Source organism: Emys orbicularis, chromosome 4 (assembly GCF_028017835.1).
Source record: "Emys orbicularis isolate rEmyOrb1 chromosome 4, rEmyOrb1.hap1, whole genome shotgun sequence".
NCBI classification, from domain to species: domain Eukaryota; kingdom Metazoa; phylum Chordata; order Testudines; family Emydidae; genus Emys; species Emys orbicularis.
The window spans coordinates 9460948-9482183 of record NC_088686.1 but is presented as its reverse complement, the minus strand read 5'-3'; the positions used below and the strand labels follow the sequence as shown (position 1 = coordinate 9482183).

At 45.0% G+C, this 21236-nt stretch overlaps 1 protein-coding gene across 1 annotated transcript in view; it reads left to right on the top strand.

Moving 5' to 3' along the window:
• Positions 1-2449: 2449 nt before the first annotated feature.
• DDHD1 (DDHD domain containing 1) overlaps positions 2450-21236 on the top strand; it is a 109711-nt gene continuing 90924 nt past the window's right edge. The window contains exon 1 of the mRNA XM_065403611.1: positions 2450-3080. Coding sequence (XP_065259683.1) covers positions 2450-3080 — 631 coding nt within the window. The remainder of the gene's footprint in view (positions 3081-21236) is intronic.

The window sequence follows — 21236 nt, the reverse complement described above, 5'->3', positions numbered from 1 at the left end:
ATCTAAAGTTAGGAATATTGACTATGTAACAATTACAACTGTGTGTGTATTTAGGAGACACCCACCAGACAACAGGCCATCAGCCTTGATGGGCCATTAGGAAGAAACAATAAGACTTTGAAGATACTAATCTCTCTCCTTCCTGAGAGGCATCCTGGGACATAGCTGTGACACTACTAGGTCAAGTGGTCCTGTCACCTGGTACTAAACACCATCTTGGACTTCTAGTAATTTTCCACTAAAAGGAGGGGGAAGGTCAAGACTGGGAAACAAAAGGTTCCCGCCTCATGTAAATCTTATTTAAGGCTGGGGAGTAAGGCAAACAGGTCTCTCCCTTCACTGCCTTCCCACCCAAGAAGAGTGAATGCTGAAAGTACCTGAAAAGACAAAGGAACTGACCTGATCTTTAAGATCTTAAGCTTAGTATGCATGTTTTGTTTTATTTGCTTAGTAATCTGTCTTGTTTTGTTTGCCATTCCTTATGATCACTTAAAATCTGCCTTTTATAGTTAATAAACTTGTTTTCGTTAATTAGTAAACCCAGTTTGTGCAATTTATAATGGGGGGGGGGGGGAGAAAGACACGAAGTTGTGCATATCTTTCTCCACATTGAGGGAGGGGGCGAATTTATGAGCTTACGTTGTATAGATTTCTCTACAGTGCAAGACAATATTATTTGGGGTGTACTTTCCAGAGGGGAGCTGCACTTGGGTGCTGGGCCTTTTCCTTGCTGTGTCTTCTCATAGAGAGCTGTTTGCAGACTGTGAGATTCTACAGCTGGTGCGTCCCTACCTGTGTGTGTGTGTGTGCTGCCAGAGGCTGGAGAGCCTAATTCAGAAAAACAGGGAGAGGGATGGATGGCAGGAGAGAGATCACTTGATCATTACCTGTTAGGTTCACTCCCTCTGGGGCACCTGGCATTGGCCACTGTTGGTAGACAGGATACTGGGCTGGATGGACCTTTGGTCTGACCCAGTATAGCCGTTCTTATGTTTCTTAGGGAGCCCAGGCTAATGGAGCAGGCAAGCTCAGTGAAATCACAGTACATCAGGTGGCATCCCAGAAGAGGGGTCCAACCCGTCACAGGTGCCCATTTCGTTTACTTAGGCTTGGAAGGATTTGATTTTTATCAGCAAATGTTGGTAAATATCAATTTCACCAAACAGACAAACAGAAAACAAAATTTAATTGATAATTATCAAAATTTACAGATAGGTAAGGTAAGAAATATGCTGCTTGAGAACGTATTAGAGTTTAATTAAAGGATATTTACGGTATTCTGTATATTTTGACATGCATATTAACAATTTGTGTTTTAATGGTTATAAAACTAACTTTTTGAATCCCAATGCTTACTGTCATTAAATAATTGTCTGATTTGCCCATGATGTCCTGCAACTGTGAAAAATTAAATAAATAAAAAAATATTAAAATGCTTAATAATAGACAAGTGATACTATCCATCAAAATTGCAAAAATAAATAAAAATTGAATTCTGCCAAGCTTATGCTTACTGGATTCTCTTTGATTCACACTATGCCAAGTGAAAACCCATCTCCCCGATAGACGTGTACCCAGCCAAGCTGGTACCATGCACACCACTCCCATCGCTGGTAACCCCCGTCCCAGGTTAGGCAGCTGTAGGACGGTCACACACATGGCTGGTACCTGGTCCCCCTGTTAGGCAATAGGGTTTATGGCCAGTACTCCCCCCCCCACACACACACACACCACAATTAGGAATAAAGTGGATGGAGGCATGGGTGTGTGGGTCACATACATGACTGGTGCCCCCTCCCTTAGGCAGTAGGTGGACATGGTCGGTCTCCCCCCACCCCCATTACGCAGTAGTTGGCTGGGGCTCACATGGCCTGCTCCCTCCTGTTGGGTAGTAGCGGGATGGGGGGGGGTCACAAGGCCATCCCCCCCCCTTTAGGCAGTAGGCAGCTGTGAGGGTCACTGGGCTGGTCCCCCCATTAGGCAGTAGGTGTTTGGGGGGGTAGGGGTCACAGGGCTGGTCTCTCTCCCACCTGCCCGTTAGTCAGTAGGGACGGGGGGGGGGGTCACATGGCCGGTTCCCCGCCCCCCGCCCGTTAGTCAGTAGGGACTGGGGGGGGGGGGAGAATCACATGGCTGGTCTCCTCCCCACCTGCCCGTTAGTCAGTAGGGACTGGGGGGAGGGGGTCACATGGCCGGTTCCCCCCGCCCGTTAGTCAGTAGGGACTGGGGGGGGTCACATGACCGGTTCCCCCCGCCCGTTAGTCAGTAGGGGTGGGGGGGGGTCACATGACCGGTCTGCCCCCCGGCAGAGGGCAGGGTTGCACCGCCCCCGCGTGCGTGACGCTGCCGCCGCGCCGCCCCGCTGGGCTGGAGCCGGCTGCGGCAGCCGGGGCCGGGTGTGAGCGGGGGCCGGGGGGGCGCGGGCGGAGGCAGCTGCCCCGTGCGCGGCATGGAGTCCCCCGAGCCCGGCCCGCCGCACGGCCCCTGGCAGCTGGGCAACGACGCCGGCTACGGCTGCTGCTACGAGCACTCGGCCCGGGGGACCGCGGGCGAGGACGGGGCGCGGGGCCCGGAGCACCTCCCGCCGCTGCGCCCGGCGCTCTCGTCCTCCTCCTCCGAGGGCGAGCCCGCCGCCGCCCGCCGCCGCGAGCCCAGCCTGAGCGACGAGGCCGGGGGCGGCTACGAGTTCGACTCGGCCGAGTCCGGCACGTCGCTGCGCTACTCCACGGGCGGCGAGGGCAGCGAGGGCGCCGGGCTGGCCAGCAGCGAGAGCGGCGGCAGCGGCTTCTCCCTGGCGGCCAGCGCGCTGCCCGAGCGGAAGCGGCCGCGCTCGGCGGACGGCGGCGGCGGGCGGCCCCGCTACGAGGTGGTGCGGGAGCTGGGTCCCGAGGAGGTGCGCTGGCTCTACCGCGAGGACAGGAAGAGCTGGAAGCCCTTCATCGGCTACGACTCGCTGCGCCTCGAGCTGGCCTACCGCGCCCTGGGGCCCGGCGCCGGCCCCGGCCCGCCCGTCTGCGTGCGCGGCGGGCTCTACGAGGTGGATGTGAGCAGCGCCGAGTGCTACCCGGTCTACTGGCAGCGTGAGTGCGGGCACCGGCCACCTGCCCCTCCTTGTTCCCCTCAGGTCCCGCCCGGGGGGGGGGGCACCTGCCCCTCCTTGTTCCCCTCAGGTCCCGCCGGGGGCCGGCCACCTGCCCCTCCTTGTTCCCCTCAGGTCCCGCCGGGGGCCGGCCACCTGCCCCTCCTTGTTCCCCTCAGGTCCCGCCCGGGGGGGGGGGGGGCACCTGCCCCTCCTTGTTCCTCTCAGGTCCCGCCCGGGGGAGGGGGGCCACCTGCCCCTCCTTGTTCCCCTCAGGTCCTGCCCAGGAGGGGCGGACACCTGTCCCCCCAGGTCTCCCCCCCCCCAGGGCACCAGCCCCAGAGAGCCCCTGTGCAGAAGCAGGCCCTTGCATCCTCTTGAGCCCCTGCCCCCCCCCTATCCCTTTCAGCCCCTGCTCCCCTCAGTCTCTGCTGGGGGGGCACCTGACTCCCCCTTGTCCCTCTCAGGCCACCTGCCCCCCCTTGTCCTTCTCAGTCCCGTCGGCGGGGGGGGGGAGCTGGCCACCTGCCCCTCCTTGTTCCCCTCAGGTCCCGCCCGGGGGGGGGGGGGCCACCTGCCCCTCCTTGTTCCCCTCAGGTCCCGCCGGGGGCCGGCCACCTGCCCCTCCTTGTTCCCCTCAGGTCCCGCCGGGGGCCGGCCACCTGCCCCTCCTTGTTCCCCTCAGGTCCCGCCGGGGGCCGGCCACCTGCCCCTCCTTGTTCCTCTCAGGTCCTGCCCAGGAGGGGCGGACACCTGCCCCCCCAGGTCTCCCCCCCAGGGCACCAGCCCCAGAGAGCCCCTGTGCAGAAGCAGGCCCTTGCACCCTTCTCAGCCCCTGCCCCCCCCCCCCCTTATCCCTTTCAGCCCCTGCTCCCCTCAGTCTCTGCTCGGGTGGGCACCTGCCCTGGAGAGCCTCTGAGAATGAATAGGCACCTGCCTCCCCTTTGTCCCTGTCACTCCCTACCCAGATGGCCAACACCTACTCTGGAGAGCTCCCGGGAAGGAGCAGGCACTTGGTTACCCCTTGCCCCCCTCAGGCCCCACCTGGGTGGGAATGTGTGGGAGGGAGGCTATCAGGCTCATTTGTGTACTTGAGGGCACCCCCACCCACACACATCCTGGACAGAACAGACTCAGGCAGGAGACTTTTGGGACTCGTGTCTTCTCCCCAAGGGCCCCCCACCCCCTGAATCATGGTGGGAGGTTGGAGAGGCAGTGCAGATCCCTTGGAGACTGGGGGAATCACCTGTTTTCTATTCTCCCCATACATCCTGTGGGGAGTGAGCGTGGGGGGTATAGGCCGTGCAGGTCACTTGAGGAGTAGGGTGTATCTACTCTTTCAGGTTTCAGAGTAGCAGCCGTGTTAGTCTGTATCCGCAAAAATAACAGGAGTACTTGTGGCACCTTAGAGACTAACAAATTTATTAGAGCATAAGCTTTCGTGGGCTACAACCCACTTCTTCGGATGCATCCGAAGAAGTGGGTTGTAGCCCACGAAAGCTTATGCTCTAATAAATTTGTTAGTCTCTAAGGTGCCACAAGTACTCCTGTTATTTCTACTCTTTCAGATCATCCCCCACACAGACACAGAGCTGTAGTGGAAGAAGCACAACATAGGGGGCACTGCTCTTGGTCCCCATGTAGCCTGAGCTATGGTGGAATGGGCAAAGGAGTGGGGAGCAAATATAGTTTATTTGGGAATTGGGAGACGCGTCCTTTTCCTTCCCCTACGTTCTGGGCCTTTGAGGATATGTCTACACAACATTTTGGAGCGAGCCTCCCAGTCTGGGTTCATAGATTTGGAGCTAGTGGGGCTTGCACTTGTGTTCTGATAATAGCAGTATAGACAGCTCCCTATGCTTCAAAGCCCAAACTCCAGCCCGAGCCGCAACTTGAAAATGTTGTCTATACAGCTATTTTTAGAGTGCTAGCATGAGTCCTGCTAGCCCCAGGTCTGTTGACCCCGGGTTGGGAGGCTCACTCCAAAATGCTGTGTAGACAGACTCTTAGAGAGATGTACCAGGTGATGAGGAGAAGACCATGAAGATCCCTTGTATTCTCTGTTCCCCTTTGCCCAGCAGCAGGCAGAGAAGACTTCCTCTTCTCATCTCTCCCCACCTACCATAACCTTGGCACTTGCCCCATGGGAGAATGGGTAATGGACACAATTGGCCCCTGGTTGCAGGGAGGAGACTATGCAAGTCACCCTGGGAATGGAGAAAGCTGCTCTCTTCTCTCTAGCAACTGTGCCAGGGGGCAGAACAGGAGCAAGTGCACACAGCTGTGAGGTGGGGCAGGAGACCGTGCATCCCAACAGTTGAAAGATTTAATTTCTTGATCCTGTGCCTTGTCCATTTTGGAAGCTGATTCAGTCTCATTAAGTCTGAGTAAAAGATGTTTTAAATAATAACTTGCTGCTCAGTGAGAGGGATTTCTGAAGTTTGAAAGGAGAGATTCCTAGATTCCAGTACCTAAAGCAGCACTGTACAAGAGAGAACATAAACTCATGGTACTGAGAAGATTAAGGATGATGGATGCTTTTCTGTCCATAGAAAACTAACTGAAACAACAATGCTTGACCTTACCAGGGTTGGATTATGGATAAACAGAGCCTCTGGTATTTCAGGGACCTCCCTCTGATCATCTGTTACTCTAGCTCCCCCTCTTTACTCTCACATTTCCTCCTCTCTTTGCCCCAGTATGGGGTCTCATCTTCCTCCTCCTCCTGAGTCCTTAATTGTCCCAACCAAGTGAGGCAGCCTGTCCAGCCCCAGCAAGCCTGCATCACTTGGCTGTGTGATGCACTGATGCCCACTGCTCTGTTTCTGCTGTTGGTCTCCGGCGGGGAGCCGAGAGCTTGGGGGGGCGGTAGCTGGACTCCCAATGGGGAGCTGAGAGCCTGGACAGTAGCTGGGCTCAGAGCTGGAGCCCCCCCCCCCCCCCATTTGCCTCTGGGTTACAGCCCCAGCTGTGAGCCCAGCAAGGTTCACAGCAGGAACCCTACCAGCTTTTCTTGTCAATTTCACAGCTCCAGCAGGAACCTTGAATTAACAAGAATGACAGCCTACAGCTAATTTAAGCAGTGTCTACACAGACACTGCATTGCCCTAAATACACCGACATAAGTCCTACGCCTCTCATGCAGGTGGAATTATGCCGCTGTAGTAAGACACTTACATCCGCGGGAGCAAGGCTGTAATGTAGACACTGATATAATTAGGTCAACGTAAGCTGCCTTACCGTGACCTAAGTCTGTAGTGTAGATCAGGCCCTATAGTAATGAACACTGACAATTCATTAATCAATGAAATTTATTGCCCAAGTGACAGGAAGGACTTGATTAAAACTTTATGCTTGCTAAAATATTTCCTTACTAGAAGTCTTCAGATATCCTAGATCTATCTGAGGAGTCAGTTGTAACATCAGAACCACCAGATTGAGTTACAGCTTGAAGAAATTAATTATTGAGAATGTTATCTTTACCCAGTGAGTGGAGATTTATTTAATGAATATTGCAAACCTAGCAAGGGTGCCATGCAAATCAGTAAAGTTATTGGAGGAGGCCTCTAGATAAATATGTAACTTGAAGTTTCATTCCCTGTCTCTTCCATTGACATGGCAATGAATATTTGATTACAAGTAGCAATAATTCATAGGTCTCTTCCATCTGAGTTCTGTGACTATTAGATCACCCAATCCATCCCCTTGACAATGCAAGACTCTTCCTACAGTACATTTTTCTATAGTTTTGCTCAGTTTAGTTTTCAAAATCCCAAGCAATATAGTTTCTTCCCCTTCCTTTGCAAGTCAGACTGTTCTACAGCCTAATCGTAGTGGTGACAGGAAGGTTTGTCCTGATAGCCTAGTTTTCCTATTCTTAATTTCATCCCACTTGGTGTTCACATCCATCAAATATTTGTAGATTGGCATTTTGTCTTTACCTCTGTTCCCCTTTGGTAGTCACTTAGCCAAGTTACACATATTTAGTTTTTTAATCTGTTCTCATAAATCAATCCCCTTCTGCTGCTGCTAACTCTAGTTCTCAGAATGTTCTTTATTTTGAATTCTAACTGCATGTCAGGGTTGTCCATCCTGTAAACTGACATCTGTCTATCAATAGAAATTTATGACATGAGCCAAAAATTTTGTTGTTGGGATAAAAACAAAATGTTCTTTTTTCCCCACCCCTTTGGACATTACCTACCTGAGCATGAGAATACTGCTTATATTTTAAGAGGGATGTAATACTTCCACGCGCCTTAAAGTTGACCTACAAAGAAGAAACCCTTTGGCACTGTTCCTCCTTTTTTTTGCTGATGTGCAATATATGGCAAGAGTCTGAAACGTTAATATTTTTTTTTTTTTGAGCGAGAGAGAACCTATTTTTAAGCTTCTCTTTTTGTACTAGAAATTCAGGTCTCATCTACCCTGTCTTTCCTGGAAGATTGTATGGACAACTGCAGAGCTAAAAGGACTATGTCATCACAAATACCAAGGAGAAGCTTGTGGAACTAAGAAGGAAATTTTTCTTCACTCATTAAAATCCATTTTTTTTACCTGGTTTTGTTAAAAATTTTTTACCTCAAATGCCTGAACAAACAATTGGCGGGGGAAGGGGGGAATCTAGGTTAAAGATTATGCCCCGCATCTTCAATTAAGGCCTTTGAAAATTCATACTCAGGTTCTCTAGACTCCAAAGAAGATTGCCAGCAAAAACACAGAAGAGACGACTTTGTATTTCAAGCAGAAAAAAAGTCTTTCTGGCAGCCTTTGGGCTGGTCTACACTGGGGGGGGGGGGGGGGTCGATCCAAGATACGCAACTTCAGCTACACGAATAGCGTAGCTGAAGTCGAAGTATCTTGGATCGAATTACCTGAGGTCCAGACGGCGCAGGATCGATGGCCGCAGCTCCCCCGTCGACTGCGCTACCGCCGCTCGCTCTGGTGGAGTTCCGGAGTCGACGGTGAGCGCGTTCGGGGATCGATATATCGCGTCTTAACGAGACACGATATATCGATCCCGGATAAATCGATTGCTACCTGCCGATATGGCGGGTAGTGAAGACGTACCCTTTGTATATCACACATCAGCAAAAAGAGTAGAATTCCATTTATTTCCTTTTGCAGGTCACCTTTCAGTTCCACATTAATGCTGTTTAATCCTTATTAGAATTTTATTTGGCCGGGGTACCAGTAGGTAGTATACCCTTTGGTAAAAACATATCCTTTCTGTTGATGAGAAAAAGGTTTTTTCACACATCACTGTCACTGTACAGTGCATACCTTTTCTTGTAGTGATCATGGTTGGTGAGCTAACAAAAATAAAATGTATATATTTCTCCCAGGACTTTTTTTTATCAGTAGTTAGGACTCTCCTTCTTGCTAGTGTTTTGTCAGATACTAACATTTAACAATATATCTGCTGGGGTTTGTATGGATTATTAAAATGCTGGTTTTGAGTAGGTACAGTTTAAAAGTCTTTCACCTTGAGCACATCCTCTTGTCTTTTCATACTTCAAAACATCAGCTTTTGTTGCTATTTGGAGACATTGCAAAAGAAGGAGAAACCTGAATATTCAAGAGAGACCATTCTGCACAGTATTAATAGTTTGGTGCAATTATCCAGGTGCACCAATTGTCAAATAAACAGGCTTGAAGTATTACAAAGTAGTAAGACTGGACTTACTATGAGGGATGAAAGCTTTCCAACCTCTGCTAGTGGAGACCAGTACTCTAAACAGATATTTGCTAATAGCCTAATTGCTTGATAGTATAGTGATTTAAACTGTGCAAATGTAGGAGAGATGCAAATAACACAAAATAAATTATTGAAAGTTGCTGGAATTATTAATAATTGAAATTATTAATATGGGAAACCACCAAACACTAATTTAACCACAAATTTTTATTAAATCCAAAGTCTAACTTATACAATTGCTCTAAACATGCCTAAAAAGCCTAAATAATAAGCAATTTACTGCATCCAAGCAGTAACAAAACATTTTGAAGCATTTGATCTAGATACTTACAAACAGGCTAAACCCAGAGGTGCTTAGACCCATATTGGTCAGCTCCAATGTGGTCAGGCAGGTATTAGCAATGAATCCTTTAAGAGCTTACTTTTTATACCCTTTACCAAACAAGTGATGTCATTGCCAATTACTGACTTCAGCTAAAACCCAAATTGAGACAGTTCACCCTTATTTCCAGTATTAATCCTGATAAGATTTACAACCTCCTTCTTCCCAAGGCCTTTCCTCCCCTCATTCTTGCTGTCAAGCAGTTTTCCCATTGCATGTGAGTTCACATAGGCTTTAACACTGGTGTGTGGGGTAAGGAAGGACTGTGTTGGCTCATTTTAAGACAGATTCTGTTTTATTTAAAACCATCTCATCCCTATCAGTCAGAGGCCTTATTTTTAGAAACTTCCCCTTATCGTCTTCTTTGAACCAGGCATCCTCCCTACTTTATTCCTTCTGGCCTTATCACTTACTATTTTCAAGGACTTCCTTCTACTTGCTAGTCAGGGCTTTCTTTATAACAGATATACTTCCTTTATCAAATTTATGCAAACTTTAATTCTTTTTTTTATATTTATCCTACAGACATATTGAAACCTGACTGTATAGCTGCAGCTGATATTAATATTCAGTCCTTGCAACTCTTGTTCCCTTCTTTTTCTTTAATATGTAATTGCACAAGTAATGATTTGTAAATTTTTCTGTAAAAATAAAATTGAAATGTGTTGGCTAAAAGTTTAAATTTCAGGAATGTTGTCAAGTGTAAATTCATATTAAAACAAAAATCCCAACCTTTCTCTTACCTGTAACCAATAACACCTTGGATCATAAGAACCGCCACATTGAGTCATACCAGTGGTCCATCTAGGCCAGTATCCTGTCTGATAGTGGCCAGTGCCAGATGCTTCAGGGAGAATGAACAGAACCAGGCAATTTTAAGTGATCCATCCCCTGTTGTTCAGTCTCAGCTTTTGACAGTTGGAGGTTTAGGGAAACCCAGAGCATGGGATTGTGTCCGACTGTCTTGGCTAATTGAGAGTACTGGTTCTGAGCATTAGCAGGAAAAGGTCATTAGAGATTTTGGGAAGAACTGTTTTGGTAGAGTGTAACAGGCTGACACCCGATTGAAGAGGTTCTAGGATGGTACTGAAAGAGAGGAATTCCAGACAGTTATTGCAGACAATGCATTCAGTGAGCTTGGAGATGAAAGGGAGATGAGGCAGTAGTTGGAAAGACAAGGAGATAACAGTGAGTTTTTAAGATGGGAGAGAATAAAGTATGCTTATATGGTGAAGGGAAAGAACCAGTGGAGAGTAAGAGGCTAAGGAGATGGATAAGGGAGGAGATGAGAGTTGACACCAGGGAGATCAGGATGTGGTGACTGGAGCAAGTGGGAGGGTTAGAGGAGGAAAGCAAATGAGAAACTTCTGCATCCTTGACAGAAGAGGGAGGAGAGAATCTAGAGGGGGAAGGAAAAGCAAACAGAGGAGAGCGAGAAGTTCACAACTCTTATTTTCTTGTTCATTAATATTTCAGGAAGGGTTTTCGTCTCCATATGGAGGATCTCAATTTTTTTTAATGGAGTTAAAAAGGCATTCACATTTCAGAAACCTTCTCACTTAGACTATTAATCTGTTGTCCATTGCTACTCTGCCCTGTAGTGTAGTTTGCTCACAGTCCCATTTTAGGTCCCCAGTTAGGAAGGTGCTTATGCTTATAGTTAAGGATATGCTTGTGCTTAAGTCCCATTGAAGTCAATGCTTAAAGTTAAGGACATGCTTATGTACCTTTCGTGAATCGTGATGTTAGGCATTTGACAAATAGTCATCCTTCTCTGGTTCAGTTAGCCTCTGCCTATTGTTTGAAAGAATGCAGGTCTCTTCCCTGGGTTTGAAGAGGGTTGATGGGGGAAGGGGTTCTAAGACATGTTTATTCTATCCATAGGATGCTGGTGATGGAAGTAACTTATGTAGCTGTCTCACTTCTAAGTACTAAATTCCCTACTATTATTCAGAACGTGTGTGTGTGTGTGTGTGTAAGGCGTGTTTTTATGCTCTTCCAAGTCTGGATTCAATGGCACCATCGCTCTTTTCAGAGCATGGTGTATGCGCCAATGAGTTCTTTGATGACAGTCCTATCCACAGGTAGGGCATACCCGCTCACTAGCAGTGCTCTGAATCCAAGCAGCAGATTCTTTCCTCCTCTAATGCTGGTCATCACAAAGCTTGATTCAGTTCACCTTGCAATGCCTCAATCCATCTACAGGCTGACTCTGCCAATCTGATTGTAGAGCCATTGGCCATTATCTTTGAAAACTCATGGTGATCGGGGGAGGTCCCAGATGACTGGGAAAAGGCTAATGTAGTGCCCATCTTTAAAAAAGGGAAGGAGGAGGATCCGGGGAACTATAGGCCCGTCAGCCTCACCTCAGTACCTGGAAAAATCATGGAGCAGGTCCTCAAGGAATCAATTCTGAAGCACTTAGAGGAGAGGAAAAGTGATCAGGAACAGTCAGCATGGATTCACCAAGGGCAAATCATGCCTGACTAACCTAATTGCCTTCTATGAGGAGATAACTGGGTCTGTGGATGAGGGGAAAGCAGTGGATGTGTTATTCCTTGACTTTAGCAAAGCTTTTGATACGGTCTCCCACAGTATTCTTGCCGGCAAGTTAAAGAAGTATGGGCTGGATGAATGGACTATACCAGGAAGCCGTGGCCAGCACATCCCTCGGCCCGCACTGCTTCTCGCCGCCCCCATTGGCCCGGGACGGCGAACCGCGGCCAGTGGGGGCCGCCATCGGCCGAACCTGCCGCGTCAGCAGGTAAATAAACTGGCCCAGCCCGCTAGGGTGCTTACCCTGGCGAGCCGCGTGCCAAACGTTGCCGACCCCTGGACTATACGGTGCATAGAAAGCTGGCTAGATCGTCGGGCTCAATGGGTAGTGATCAATGGCTCCCTGTCTAGTTGGCAGCCGGTATCAAGCGGAGTGCCCAAAGGGTTGGTCCTGGGGCCGGTTTTGTTCAATATCTTCATTAATGATCTGGAGGATGGCGTGGACTGCACTCTCAGCAAGTTTGCAGATGACACTAAACTGGGAGGAGTGGTAGATATGCTGGAGGGTAGGGATAGGATACAGAGGGACCTAGACAAATTAGAGGATTGGGCCAAAAGAAACCTGATGAGGTTCAACAAGGACAAGTGCAGAGTCCTGCACTTAGGACGGAAGAATCCCATGCACTGCTACAGACTAGGGACCGAATGGCTAGGCAGCAGTGCTGCAGAAAAGGACCTAGGGGTTACAGTGGACAAGAAGCTGGATATGAGTCGACAATGTGCCCTTGTTGCCAAGAAGGCTAACGGCATTTTGGGCTGTATAAGTAGGGGCATTGCCAGCAGATCGAGGGACGTGATCATTCCCCTCTATTGGACATTGGTGAGGCCTCATCTGGAGTACTGTGTCCAGTTTTGGGCCCCACACTACAAGAAGGATGTGGAAAAATTGGAAAAAGTCCAGTGGAAGGCAACAAAAATGATTAGGGGGCTGGAGCACATGACTTATGAGGAGAGGCTGAAGGAACTGGGATTGTTTAGTGTGCAGAAGAGAAGAATGAGGGGGGATTTGATAGCTGCTTTCAACTACCTGAAAGGGGGTTCCAAAGAGGATGGATCTAGACTGTTCTCAGTGGTAGCAGATGACAGAACAAGGAGTAATGGTCTCAAGTTGCAGTGGGGGAGGTTTAGGTTGGATCTTAGGAAAAACTTTTTCACTAGGAGGGTGGTGAAGCACTGGAATGGGTTACCTAGGGAGGTGGTGGAATCTCCTTCCTTAGAGGTTTTAAAGGTCAGGCTTGACAAAGCCCTGGCTGGGATGATTTAGTTGGGAATTGGTCCTGCTTTGAGCAGAGGGTTGAACTAGATGACCTCCTGAGGTCCCTTCCAACCCTGATATTCTGTGAACCAGAGCGGCATTCTGCACTCCTTTCCCAATCATCCACAGAGATTCCAAAGGATACTAAATCATCTTTATAAGCATCCCGAAATCAGTGCAGTAGTCTGCCTCTCTTTCTAGACCCTTCACGTGCTTCAGAGTACAGCACACTCTTCAGGATCCTGTAATCCAGCATTAATTTGACATGTCCGAGCCACCTGAGTCTTTTCTTACTAATCAACCTTCCCATGAATGACACATCAGCACATTTTAACACTTCCACATTTGTCACCCTGTCTTGCCATCTTATTAGAAGAATTTTATGCAAGCATCTGATTACAAAGCTATTTAGTCTTTTGGTTTGTTTGGTATGTAAGTCCATGTTTCTGAGTCATATAGAAGAGTAGATAAAACACGTCTCTTAAATATGGATTTTCACTTTAGTTGACAATTTGTTATTGTTCCATGCTGTCTTGCAAAGTCCTGCTAGTGAGCTCGGCATCAAGATCTACATTGCTGGTAACAGTAGAGCCAAGATAGCAAAATTGGTCAATAACATCCAGACAAATACCATCTAAGGTGATATCTGGAACTGGTTCTGAAGAGCCTTGGTGCATGGTAACAGTCTTTTTCAAGCTTATTCCTAGCCCAGAGATTTTTCATGAATCTGAGAACTTGGTATTAAGATGTTGTAAGGCATCAACACTGTGAGCCTAAAGGGCTGCATCATCTTCAAACAACAGGTCCCTTATGATGATCTCCTTCATCTTGGCTCTGAACCTTGCAATTTTAAACAAACCTCCATCATGTCTAGTGCTAAGATAGACACCCTCTCGAGCAACGTGGAACGCATGTTCAAGCAGGAATGAGAAGTAAATATTAAACCATATAGGAGCCAGTACACAACCCTGCTCACTTCGTTGTTGATGTTAAATTAGTCTGACTCTTGGCTTTCATAAATTACAGTTGCCTTCATGCCATCGTGTAAAGATTTCACAAGGTTTAGCAATATAGGTGGACAACCAAGCTTCTTCAGAACAATGTAAAGCCCTGACCAACTAACCTTGTCAAAGGCTTTTGTTAAATCTATAAAAGCCATGTACAGTGGAATATGCTTTTCTCTGCACTTTTCCTGAAGTTGTCTTGCAGAGGAGACCATGGCTATTGTGGACCTTCCTGAGCGGAAGCCACACTGGCTCTCAGGATAGATAATCTCCGCTAAAGTTTGAAGTCTAGGTATAAGAATACAGTTTAAGATTTTTTCCCATAATGTTAAGAGAGATACCTCTGTGGTTATTACAGTCACTTCTGCCTCCTTTGTTTTTATAGAGTTGGATGAAATGACCATCCTTAAAATCTTGCGGAACGGTTTCTTCCTTCCAACGGAGTAGCAATACCTCGTGCAATCTTTGCAGCAAGTCTTTGTTTGCACATTTGTAGATTTTAGCAGGCGAACAGTCAGATCCTGAGGCTTTGTTGTTGGGAATCTTTTTGATGCTTTGTTCAAGTTCCTCTAGTGTAGGTTTGGCATCCAGCGGAGTTATAACTTCAAACCCAGGCAATTTGTCTAACTCACAGTCTGCTACAGACTCCCTTGAGTATATCATTCCATAGTGCTCAATGTACCTCACCAGTTGCTTCCTTTTATCAGTTATGATATTGCCATCCAGATCTTTCAGTGGAGCTGTCTTGTTCTTTATCAGCTTAATGGCCTTTCTAATGCCCTCATACAACCATCTACTATCACCTTCATCAGTCACCTTTGGACACTGTCACAGAAACCCAGCCAAAATTCTTGAGCACACCTCCTGCAAGCTATTTGAACAGCCTTACAAGCTTCTCTTAGGTTGCTGAGTGAATCAGTAGTAGTAGACTTGTAGGTGATCAGGGCAGATGTTTTCTCTCAGTGAGTGGCAGCGGTATCTCAGAATGGTCTACGAACCAGTCAACATTTTTCTTAGTACTCTTTCCAAAACTCTTGATTGCTGCATTGTATGTACTTGTCTCCAGAACTTCCTGTGCATCTAAAGGAGTTTAATTAGTTCCGGCTGTCTTTGCTGCTACTTCATTAAAAAGCTGTTTCTTGACCGGATCGTTGATTTGGCTCAAATGAATACAAGGTTGTATGGCAGTTTTATTACGGTCAATCTTCTTGGCTTGAAATTTCACTTTGCAGCAAACGAGAGTGGTCTGTGTCACAGTCTGCACTTCGGAAGGATCATGTATGCAAGATCTTTCAAATATGTATGTTTTGTCAATACCAAGTTCAGCTGATACCAGTGCTTGAACCGGTGGCTAAGTCCATAAATGGCTATTAGCCAGGATGGGTAAGAATGGTGTCCCTAGCCTCTGTTCGTCAGAGGATGGAGATGGATGGCAGGAGAGAGATCACTTGATCATTGCCTGTTAGGTTCACTCCCTCTGGGGCACCTGGCATTGGCCACTGTCGGTAGACAGATACTGGGCTAGATGGACCTTTGGTCTGACCCAGTACGGCCTTTCTTATGTTCTTATGTTCCACGATGCTCTTCTTCTGATGTTACCAGCAAAGAAGGTGTTAGTCACCGATAAGCCTTGACTGGCACAGAGCTAAAGAACTCTTTTTGACCATAGTCATTCATACATCCAATGCCATGCCTACTATTATTCAGAATGTGCATGCATGTGTTTGTGTAAGGGATGTTTTTATGCTCTTCAGAGTCTGGATTGTAGTTCTGTTTAACAGATATTTTAGAGCCCTGTAAGTGAAGACTGTGACGGATTGGATCACAGAAACCCCCTTGGGAGCTGCCAACTGATGTGCCGAGACTACCTCTGCTCCTGTTTTCCCTGCCAGCTCAGGACTCCAGCACCCCGTCTTGCTGAGCCAGACACTCCCGTCTGCTCCAACAAAGACCCGGGGTCTGAATTACTTGCCCCAAAGCTGCAGGTTTACCTGAAAACAGCTCACAGAAGTGTGCTTGTCTTTAACACTCAGATGCCCAACTCTCAATGGGGTCTAAACCCAAATAAATCCGTTTTACCTCGTATAAAGCTTATGCAGGGTAAACTCATAAGTTGTTCGCCCTCTATAACACTGATAGAGATGCACAGTTGTTTGCTCCCCCAGGTATTAATACATACTCTGAGTTAATAAGTAAAAAATGATTTTATTAAATACAGACAGTAGGATTTAAGTGGTTCCAAGTAGTAACAGACAGAACAAAGTAAGTTACCAAGCAAAATAAAATAAAATGCGCAAATCTATGTCTAATCAAACTAAATACAGATAATCTCACCCTTAGAGATGCTTCAGTAAGTTTTTTCCTCAGACTGGACACCTTCCAGGCTTGGGCACAATTCTTTCCCCTGGTACAGTTCTTGTTCCAGCTTAGGTGGTAGCTAGGGGATTCTTCATGATGGCTCTTCCCTTTTGTTCTGTTCCACCTCTTTATTTATCTTTTGCATAAGGCGGGAATCCTTTGTCTCTCTCTGGGTTTCCACCCCCTCACTGGAAAAACACCAGGTTAAAGATGGTGGAATCTCCTTCCTTAGAGGTTTTTAAGGTCAGGTTTGACAAAGCCCTGGCTAGGATGATTTAGTTGGGGACTGGTCCTGCTTTGAGCAGGGGGTTGGACTAGATGACCTTCTGAGGTCCCTTCCAACCCTAATATTCTATGATTCTATGATTCCAAACTACCATTAATGGCCCACACTTTACATAATTGCAATAGGCCCTCAGAGTTGTATTTCATATTTCTAGTTTCAGATACAAGAGTGGTACATTTCTACAAATAGGATGATCACACTCGGTAGATTATAAGCTTTGTAATGATACCTTACAAAAGACCTTTTGCATGAAGCATATCTCAGTTACATGATATTCACTTATTATTAAATTTTTATAAAACCATATAGACTACACAACGTCACAGAGACTTCTTACTGGATAGGATAGCAAAATTGCCCCTACATGATCTCAGTTAAATTTTACCAACCTTCATTGGGTTGGGCACTAAAATCTGAAGTGTCATAAGGTTCTTGCTTAATTATATAATGATTTCCGGTACAGTGCTATTTTCTGAAAAATACCAGGCTCAGACAGAAGAACATTCACAAACCTTTACTGAAATTTATCTCCTAATATTGTTTAACAAGACTCAAATGGATCTGCTGATAAGAAAAATATTTATTCCCCTACCTCTCTTGCCTGCCACATACTCAAAATTTGTATGTTTTTGGAAACCAAAGTTTTGAGTGTGGAATTGCTGTCCATAGATGCTGGAAAGTCTCCTGTCAATTTGCTGTGTTTAATTTAAAAACAAGAGCCACTCTGCCAGGCAAAGTATAGATTACAGATACAAAGTCCAAGGGAGCTGGTTTCCTTTACCTTCATATTAGACCTATGTAAAATGGATTTCAAGATTTTTATATATATGACTAAATTATGGTAATCTGAAGTCTGACGCAGACTCATTACTTTATATTTAAAAAATACAGCCCCATCAATTAAATTTCCTAAAAACTGGAACTGTAGCCCTGTTTTATATTTGAATGCAGTAGTCCATATGTATTTAGATGTGTCTTTACCTGATTAAGAAACTGACATGAATGTTAATAGAAGATCTGTGGAAACAGTTGATCAGACTCAGAATCTTTTATTTTACTAATGGCTTGAAAAAAGAATGATTAACAAAAGGATCCACCTCAATTGCTGGTCTGCTGAATGATTCCAGATTTTATGAAATTAAGTGAATTTTTTCTTCCAGTCAGTGGGATCAGAATCTTTCTTTTGTGGTGATATATAATAGTAACCTGAGTGTGGGTTTGGAGGCATCTTCCCTTTTCTTTCATGTGCATTATGTGTGATAATTGAACTAGATCTGAAGATTGAAAGTCTTATGGTTTTGGAACCTGCTGGTCAATGTTATAAACTGATTAAATGTGCTTCATAGAAACATGTTTACAAGTTGTTGCAGAATACCCAAAGTGGCTTGTTTACATAAGGCAGCTTCGCATTTCCTTTTCACAGAGGGAGTGGAATCCTTGTTCCTTTCCCCATTTAGTCCACTTGGGTGACAGTAGATGTGAGTTGAATGGGTAACTTGCTTGTATGTGTAACTGTTTGTGGGATCAGGGCCTAAATCTGGAAAGAGAAGAGAATCTCTTTGTTTAGCAGCAGGGTGGATTTGATTTAAATCACTAGTCAGGAAGACTCGATTTAATCATGGATTTCTAAATAAAAGTGCCTTCTTGCTGGTGGTTATAACCTTAATACATATTCTTCACAACTCAGAGATAGATGTAGGTTTCATTTTTAGAAGGGACACACTATACATTTTTTAAATGATTTATTTTGAAAACTTTTCAGATTAGTTTTACAGCTATATCAGAAAACGAATGATTGTTTTGGTTATTTCATTTACCAAAGGTAATTGAAGCAGATAGTTCACCTCCCAATGACTTCATAAATATCTCCATTTCAACAGGTTAATCATTAATATTTGGAGGATTTTCTTGCCATGCTGTTTTAGGAGGAGAACATCACCAGACAGACATTTAAATTGTTTGTTTTATTTAACTAAAACAACAATGTTATGTATTCTGGATTTTTTTTGTTCAACAGCAAACATATAATATTTTAACAAAACAAGCATATGAATTTTTGAATTTAGTTAAAACATTCAAGTTTTTTAAAATCAGGTTTGTTTTTGTTAATTGTTTTTAACTAAAATAGTTAAATGAAATATTTAAAAAAAACCACAAAAATTAAATTGACTGTGTCAGCCAGGTCAACATGAGAAACTTTAAAATATTGGCTTCTGTAGCTAGCTCAGTCGTATTCACCTTCATTTTCCTGTTTTTTTTCATAATCTGGAAAAGAAAAACAAGCTTTCCTGCTTTTTCAGGTCCCAAACAATTTCTCAATTTGGAATGAATTAGTCCAAAGGAAGAAAATATTCTTTCTACATGGGCAAAAGAAGCTACTGCTGTTAAGTGAGATTATCACTTCAACAGTCTCTGAATCCATGTGCTTAAGAAACTTCCACCAGTTCACTGGTGTGATTTTCTTTTAAAACATCATCAGCAAACATATATTTCTTGAATGGTTCTTATTCCTGAACTGGGTCTCTTTTACCGCCTGCTGCCATTATAGGCTATCCCTTCTAGTGAGAGAATGGTATGATAGATCTCAAATCAATGAAGGCTACACTCAGAAAGACCTCAAGACTTCTGGAATATGCTGCTCAAACAGTTTCACTTTTGTTTCTACTGCCTGTCCCTCCCTTCTCACATTTATCTCCAGACTTCTTCTCCTTGTCCAGATCTATTCCGCCCCCCACCATCTTCTATTCATTGAACTTTTTGAAACTTTACACTTTTAGAGAGAGGTAAGGGATTGACCCTGTGTACACAAATTTGCAGAGGGACAATAGGGTTGAGATCTGTTATTTCTCACCTCTATATATTTATTTATTTATTTTATTTAAAAACATTTTTGCTGTTAACAAGCATGTTATCTCTGGAGACACAAATCCACAGTTTGAGAACTGCAAAACTAAGCGTCTCTGATGGTATCTTCTAGACTGAGCACTGAGTCCCATTGGGTAGATAGAAAGATTAACCTAAATAATCTATACAGAAGCCCCTGGAACCCCATAAAATTGGGTCCCTAATCCATGAATTATTGGAACTCATTTACAAAACTTTTCTTAAACATTACATGAATATATTGTCTCATACTATAGAATTAGAATTTATAATCCCTATTCCATGATGAGATATCTTTGAGCTATAAGGCATCTTCATTAAAACTATCCTTAGGTTTTTCCTCAAAAAGCATTTTATCAAAAAAATCTGATTTAAATTTAAAAAATCTGTTTTATCTTTAAAAAAAAAATTGATTTTTATCCACCCTGTTTAGCAGATTGCATTTAATGTTTTTAGCCACCAAGAATACCCCCGCCTCTCTAATTTTTGCAAATCCCTCAATAAATAGTTTGGAAATATTTTATTGAGAGTAGAGCAGGGGAAGATTCCTCACCACTTTATAAATGAAAGTACTCCCCTGAGTTGGGACACTGGATGAAATCCTGGCCATATTAAGTCAATGAGAGACCTAAAGTCTCCTTCTTTAGGTTGTGTTGTTCCTCACAAAAGAACACAGCAGTTTGCGCACCTTTCCATTAAAACATAGAAAGGTCAACATAATTGGGATTAAATGAATGCTTCCATTCATTTTCATAGTAGTAACCTACTGCATTCTGAAATCATTTTTTGATGAATTGGTAGAAATCTGTACAGTACCAAGTTGTAAAAGGAATCCAGGATGTTGCCCAGATGATATCAAGTACTGAACTTACTCCAAGTGGTTGGCTTTTGTTGCACAGACCTTTCCTTTCAAACATTATGTAGAAAAAAAAATTGTCATGGGTAAAACATAACTCTTCAATTATCTCTATCTGTCTTGGATGGTTTACTCTTGTTTTTTTTGGTAATCGGCTATACTCATAATAAAACTTCCTGTCCTCTGAGTTCTCTCTTGAAGAAAGTGCACTCTTGGCTAAGTTTGTGGGAGAAGTAGAACAAATAGAATGGGAAGTTCCCTATCTTAAAAAACTAACACTCTAAACATGTGTGCATTGACAAGAATAGGACCAGCAGTTGGCCACCATTATCAAGTAGTGTAGCACCTCTAGTGGCAGTCATAGTGCAAGCTGTAGTGTTTATGGGACTCGAGTTAACACAGTGGTAAAAAACACCTAAGTTCTGTCCCTTATAACTTACAATAACCACACTCTTGCTACCACCAGTGAAACTGCACTGAAGGTGAATTTTACAGATCACACTTTTTTGTGTGCAGAAGACATAATTTTAGACACGATACTATGAAAGAAGGGAACAGCCTTCAGGAAGGAGATGGAGTAGGGAAGGATAAAGGGCTACAGCACATGTACATTCCAATAGTTCAAACAGGTTTTTAATTTTGTATATGTTTACTTATTTGTGATTATCCGGATCACTTTGTTTGAAGAAAGAAGCTGATTAACTTTTGCTAGCAGGGCTTGAGAAAAAGCCATTTACAAGTAGCAAGTGAGAATTTTTCACTGATTAGTGCCGGGGGCTCTAACAGTATGTCTACACAGCCCACGGCAGTGAGCCTGCCAGAATAGGTCAACAGACTGGGGCTCACACTACCGTGCTAAAAATAGCTGTGTAGACGGTG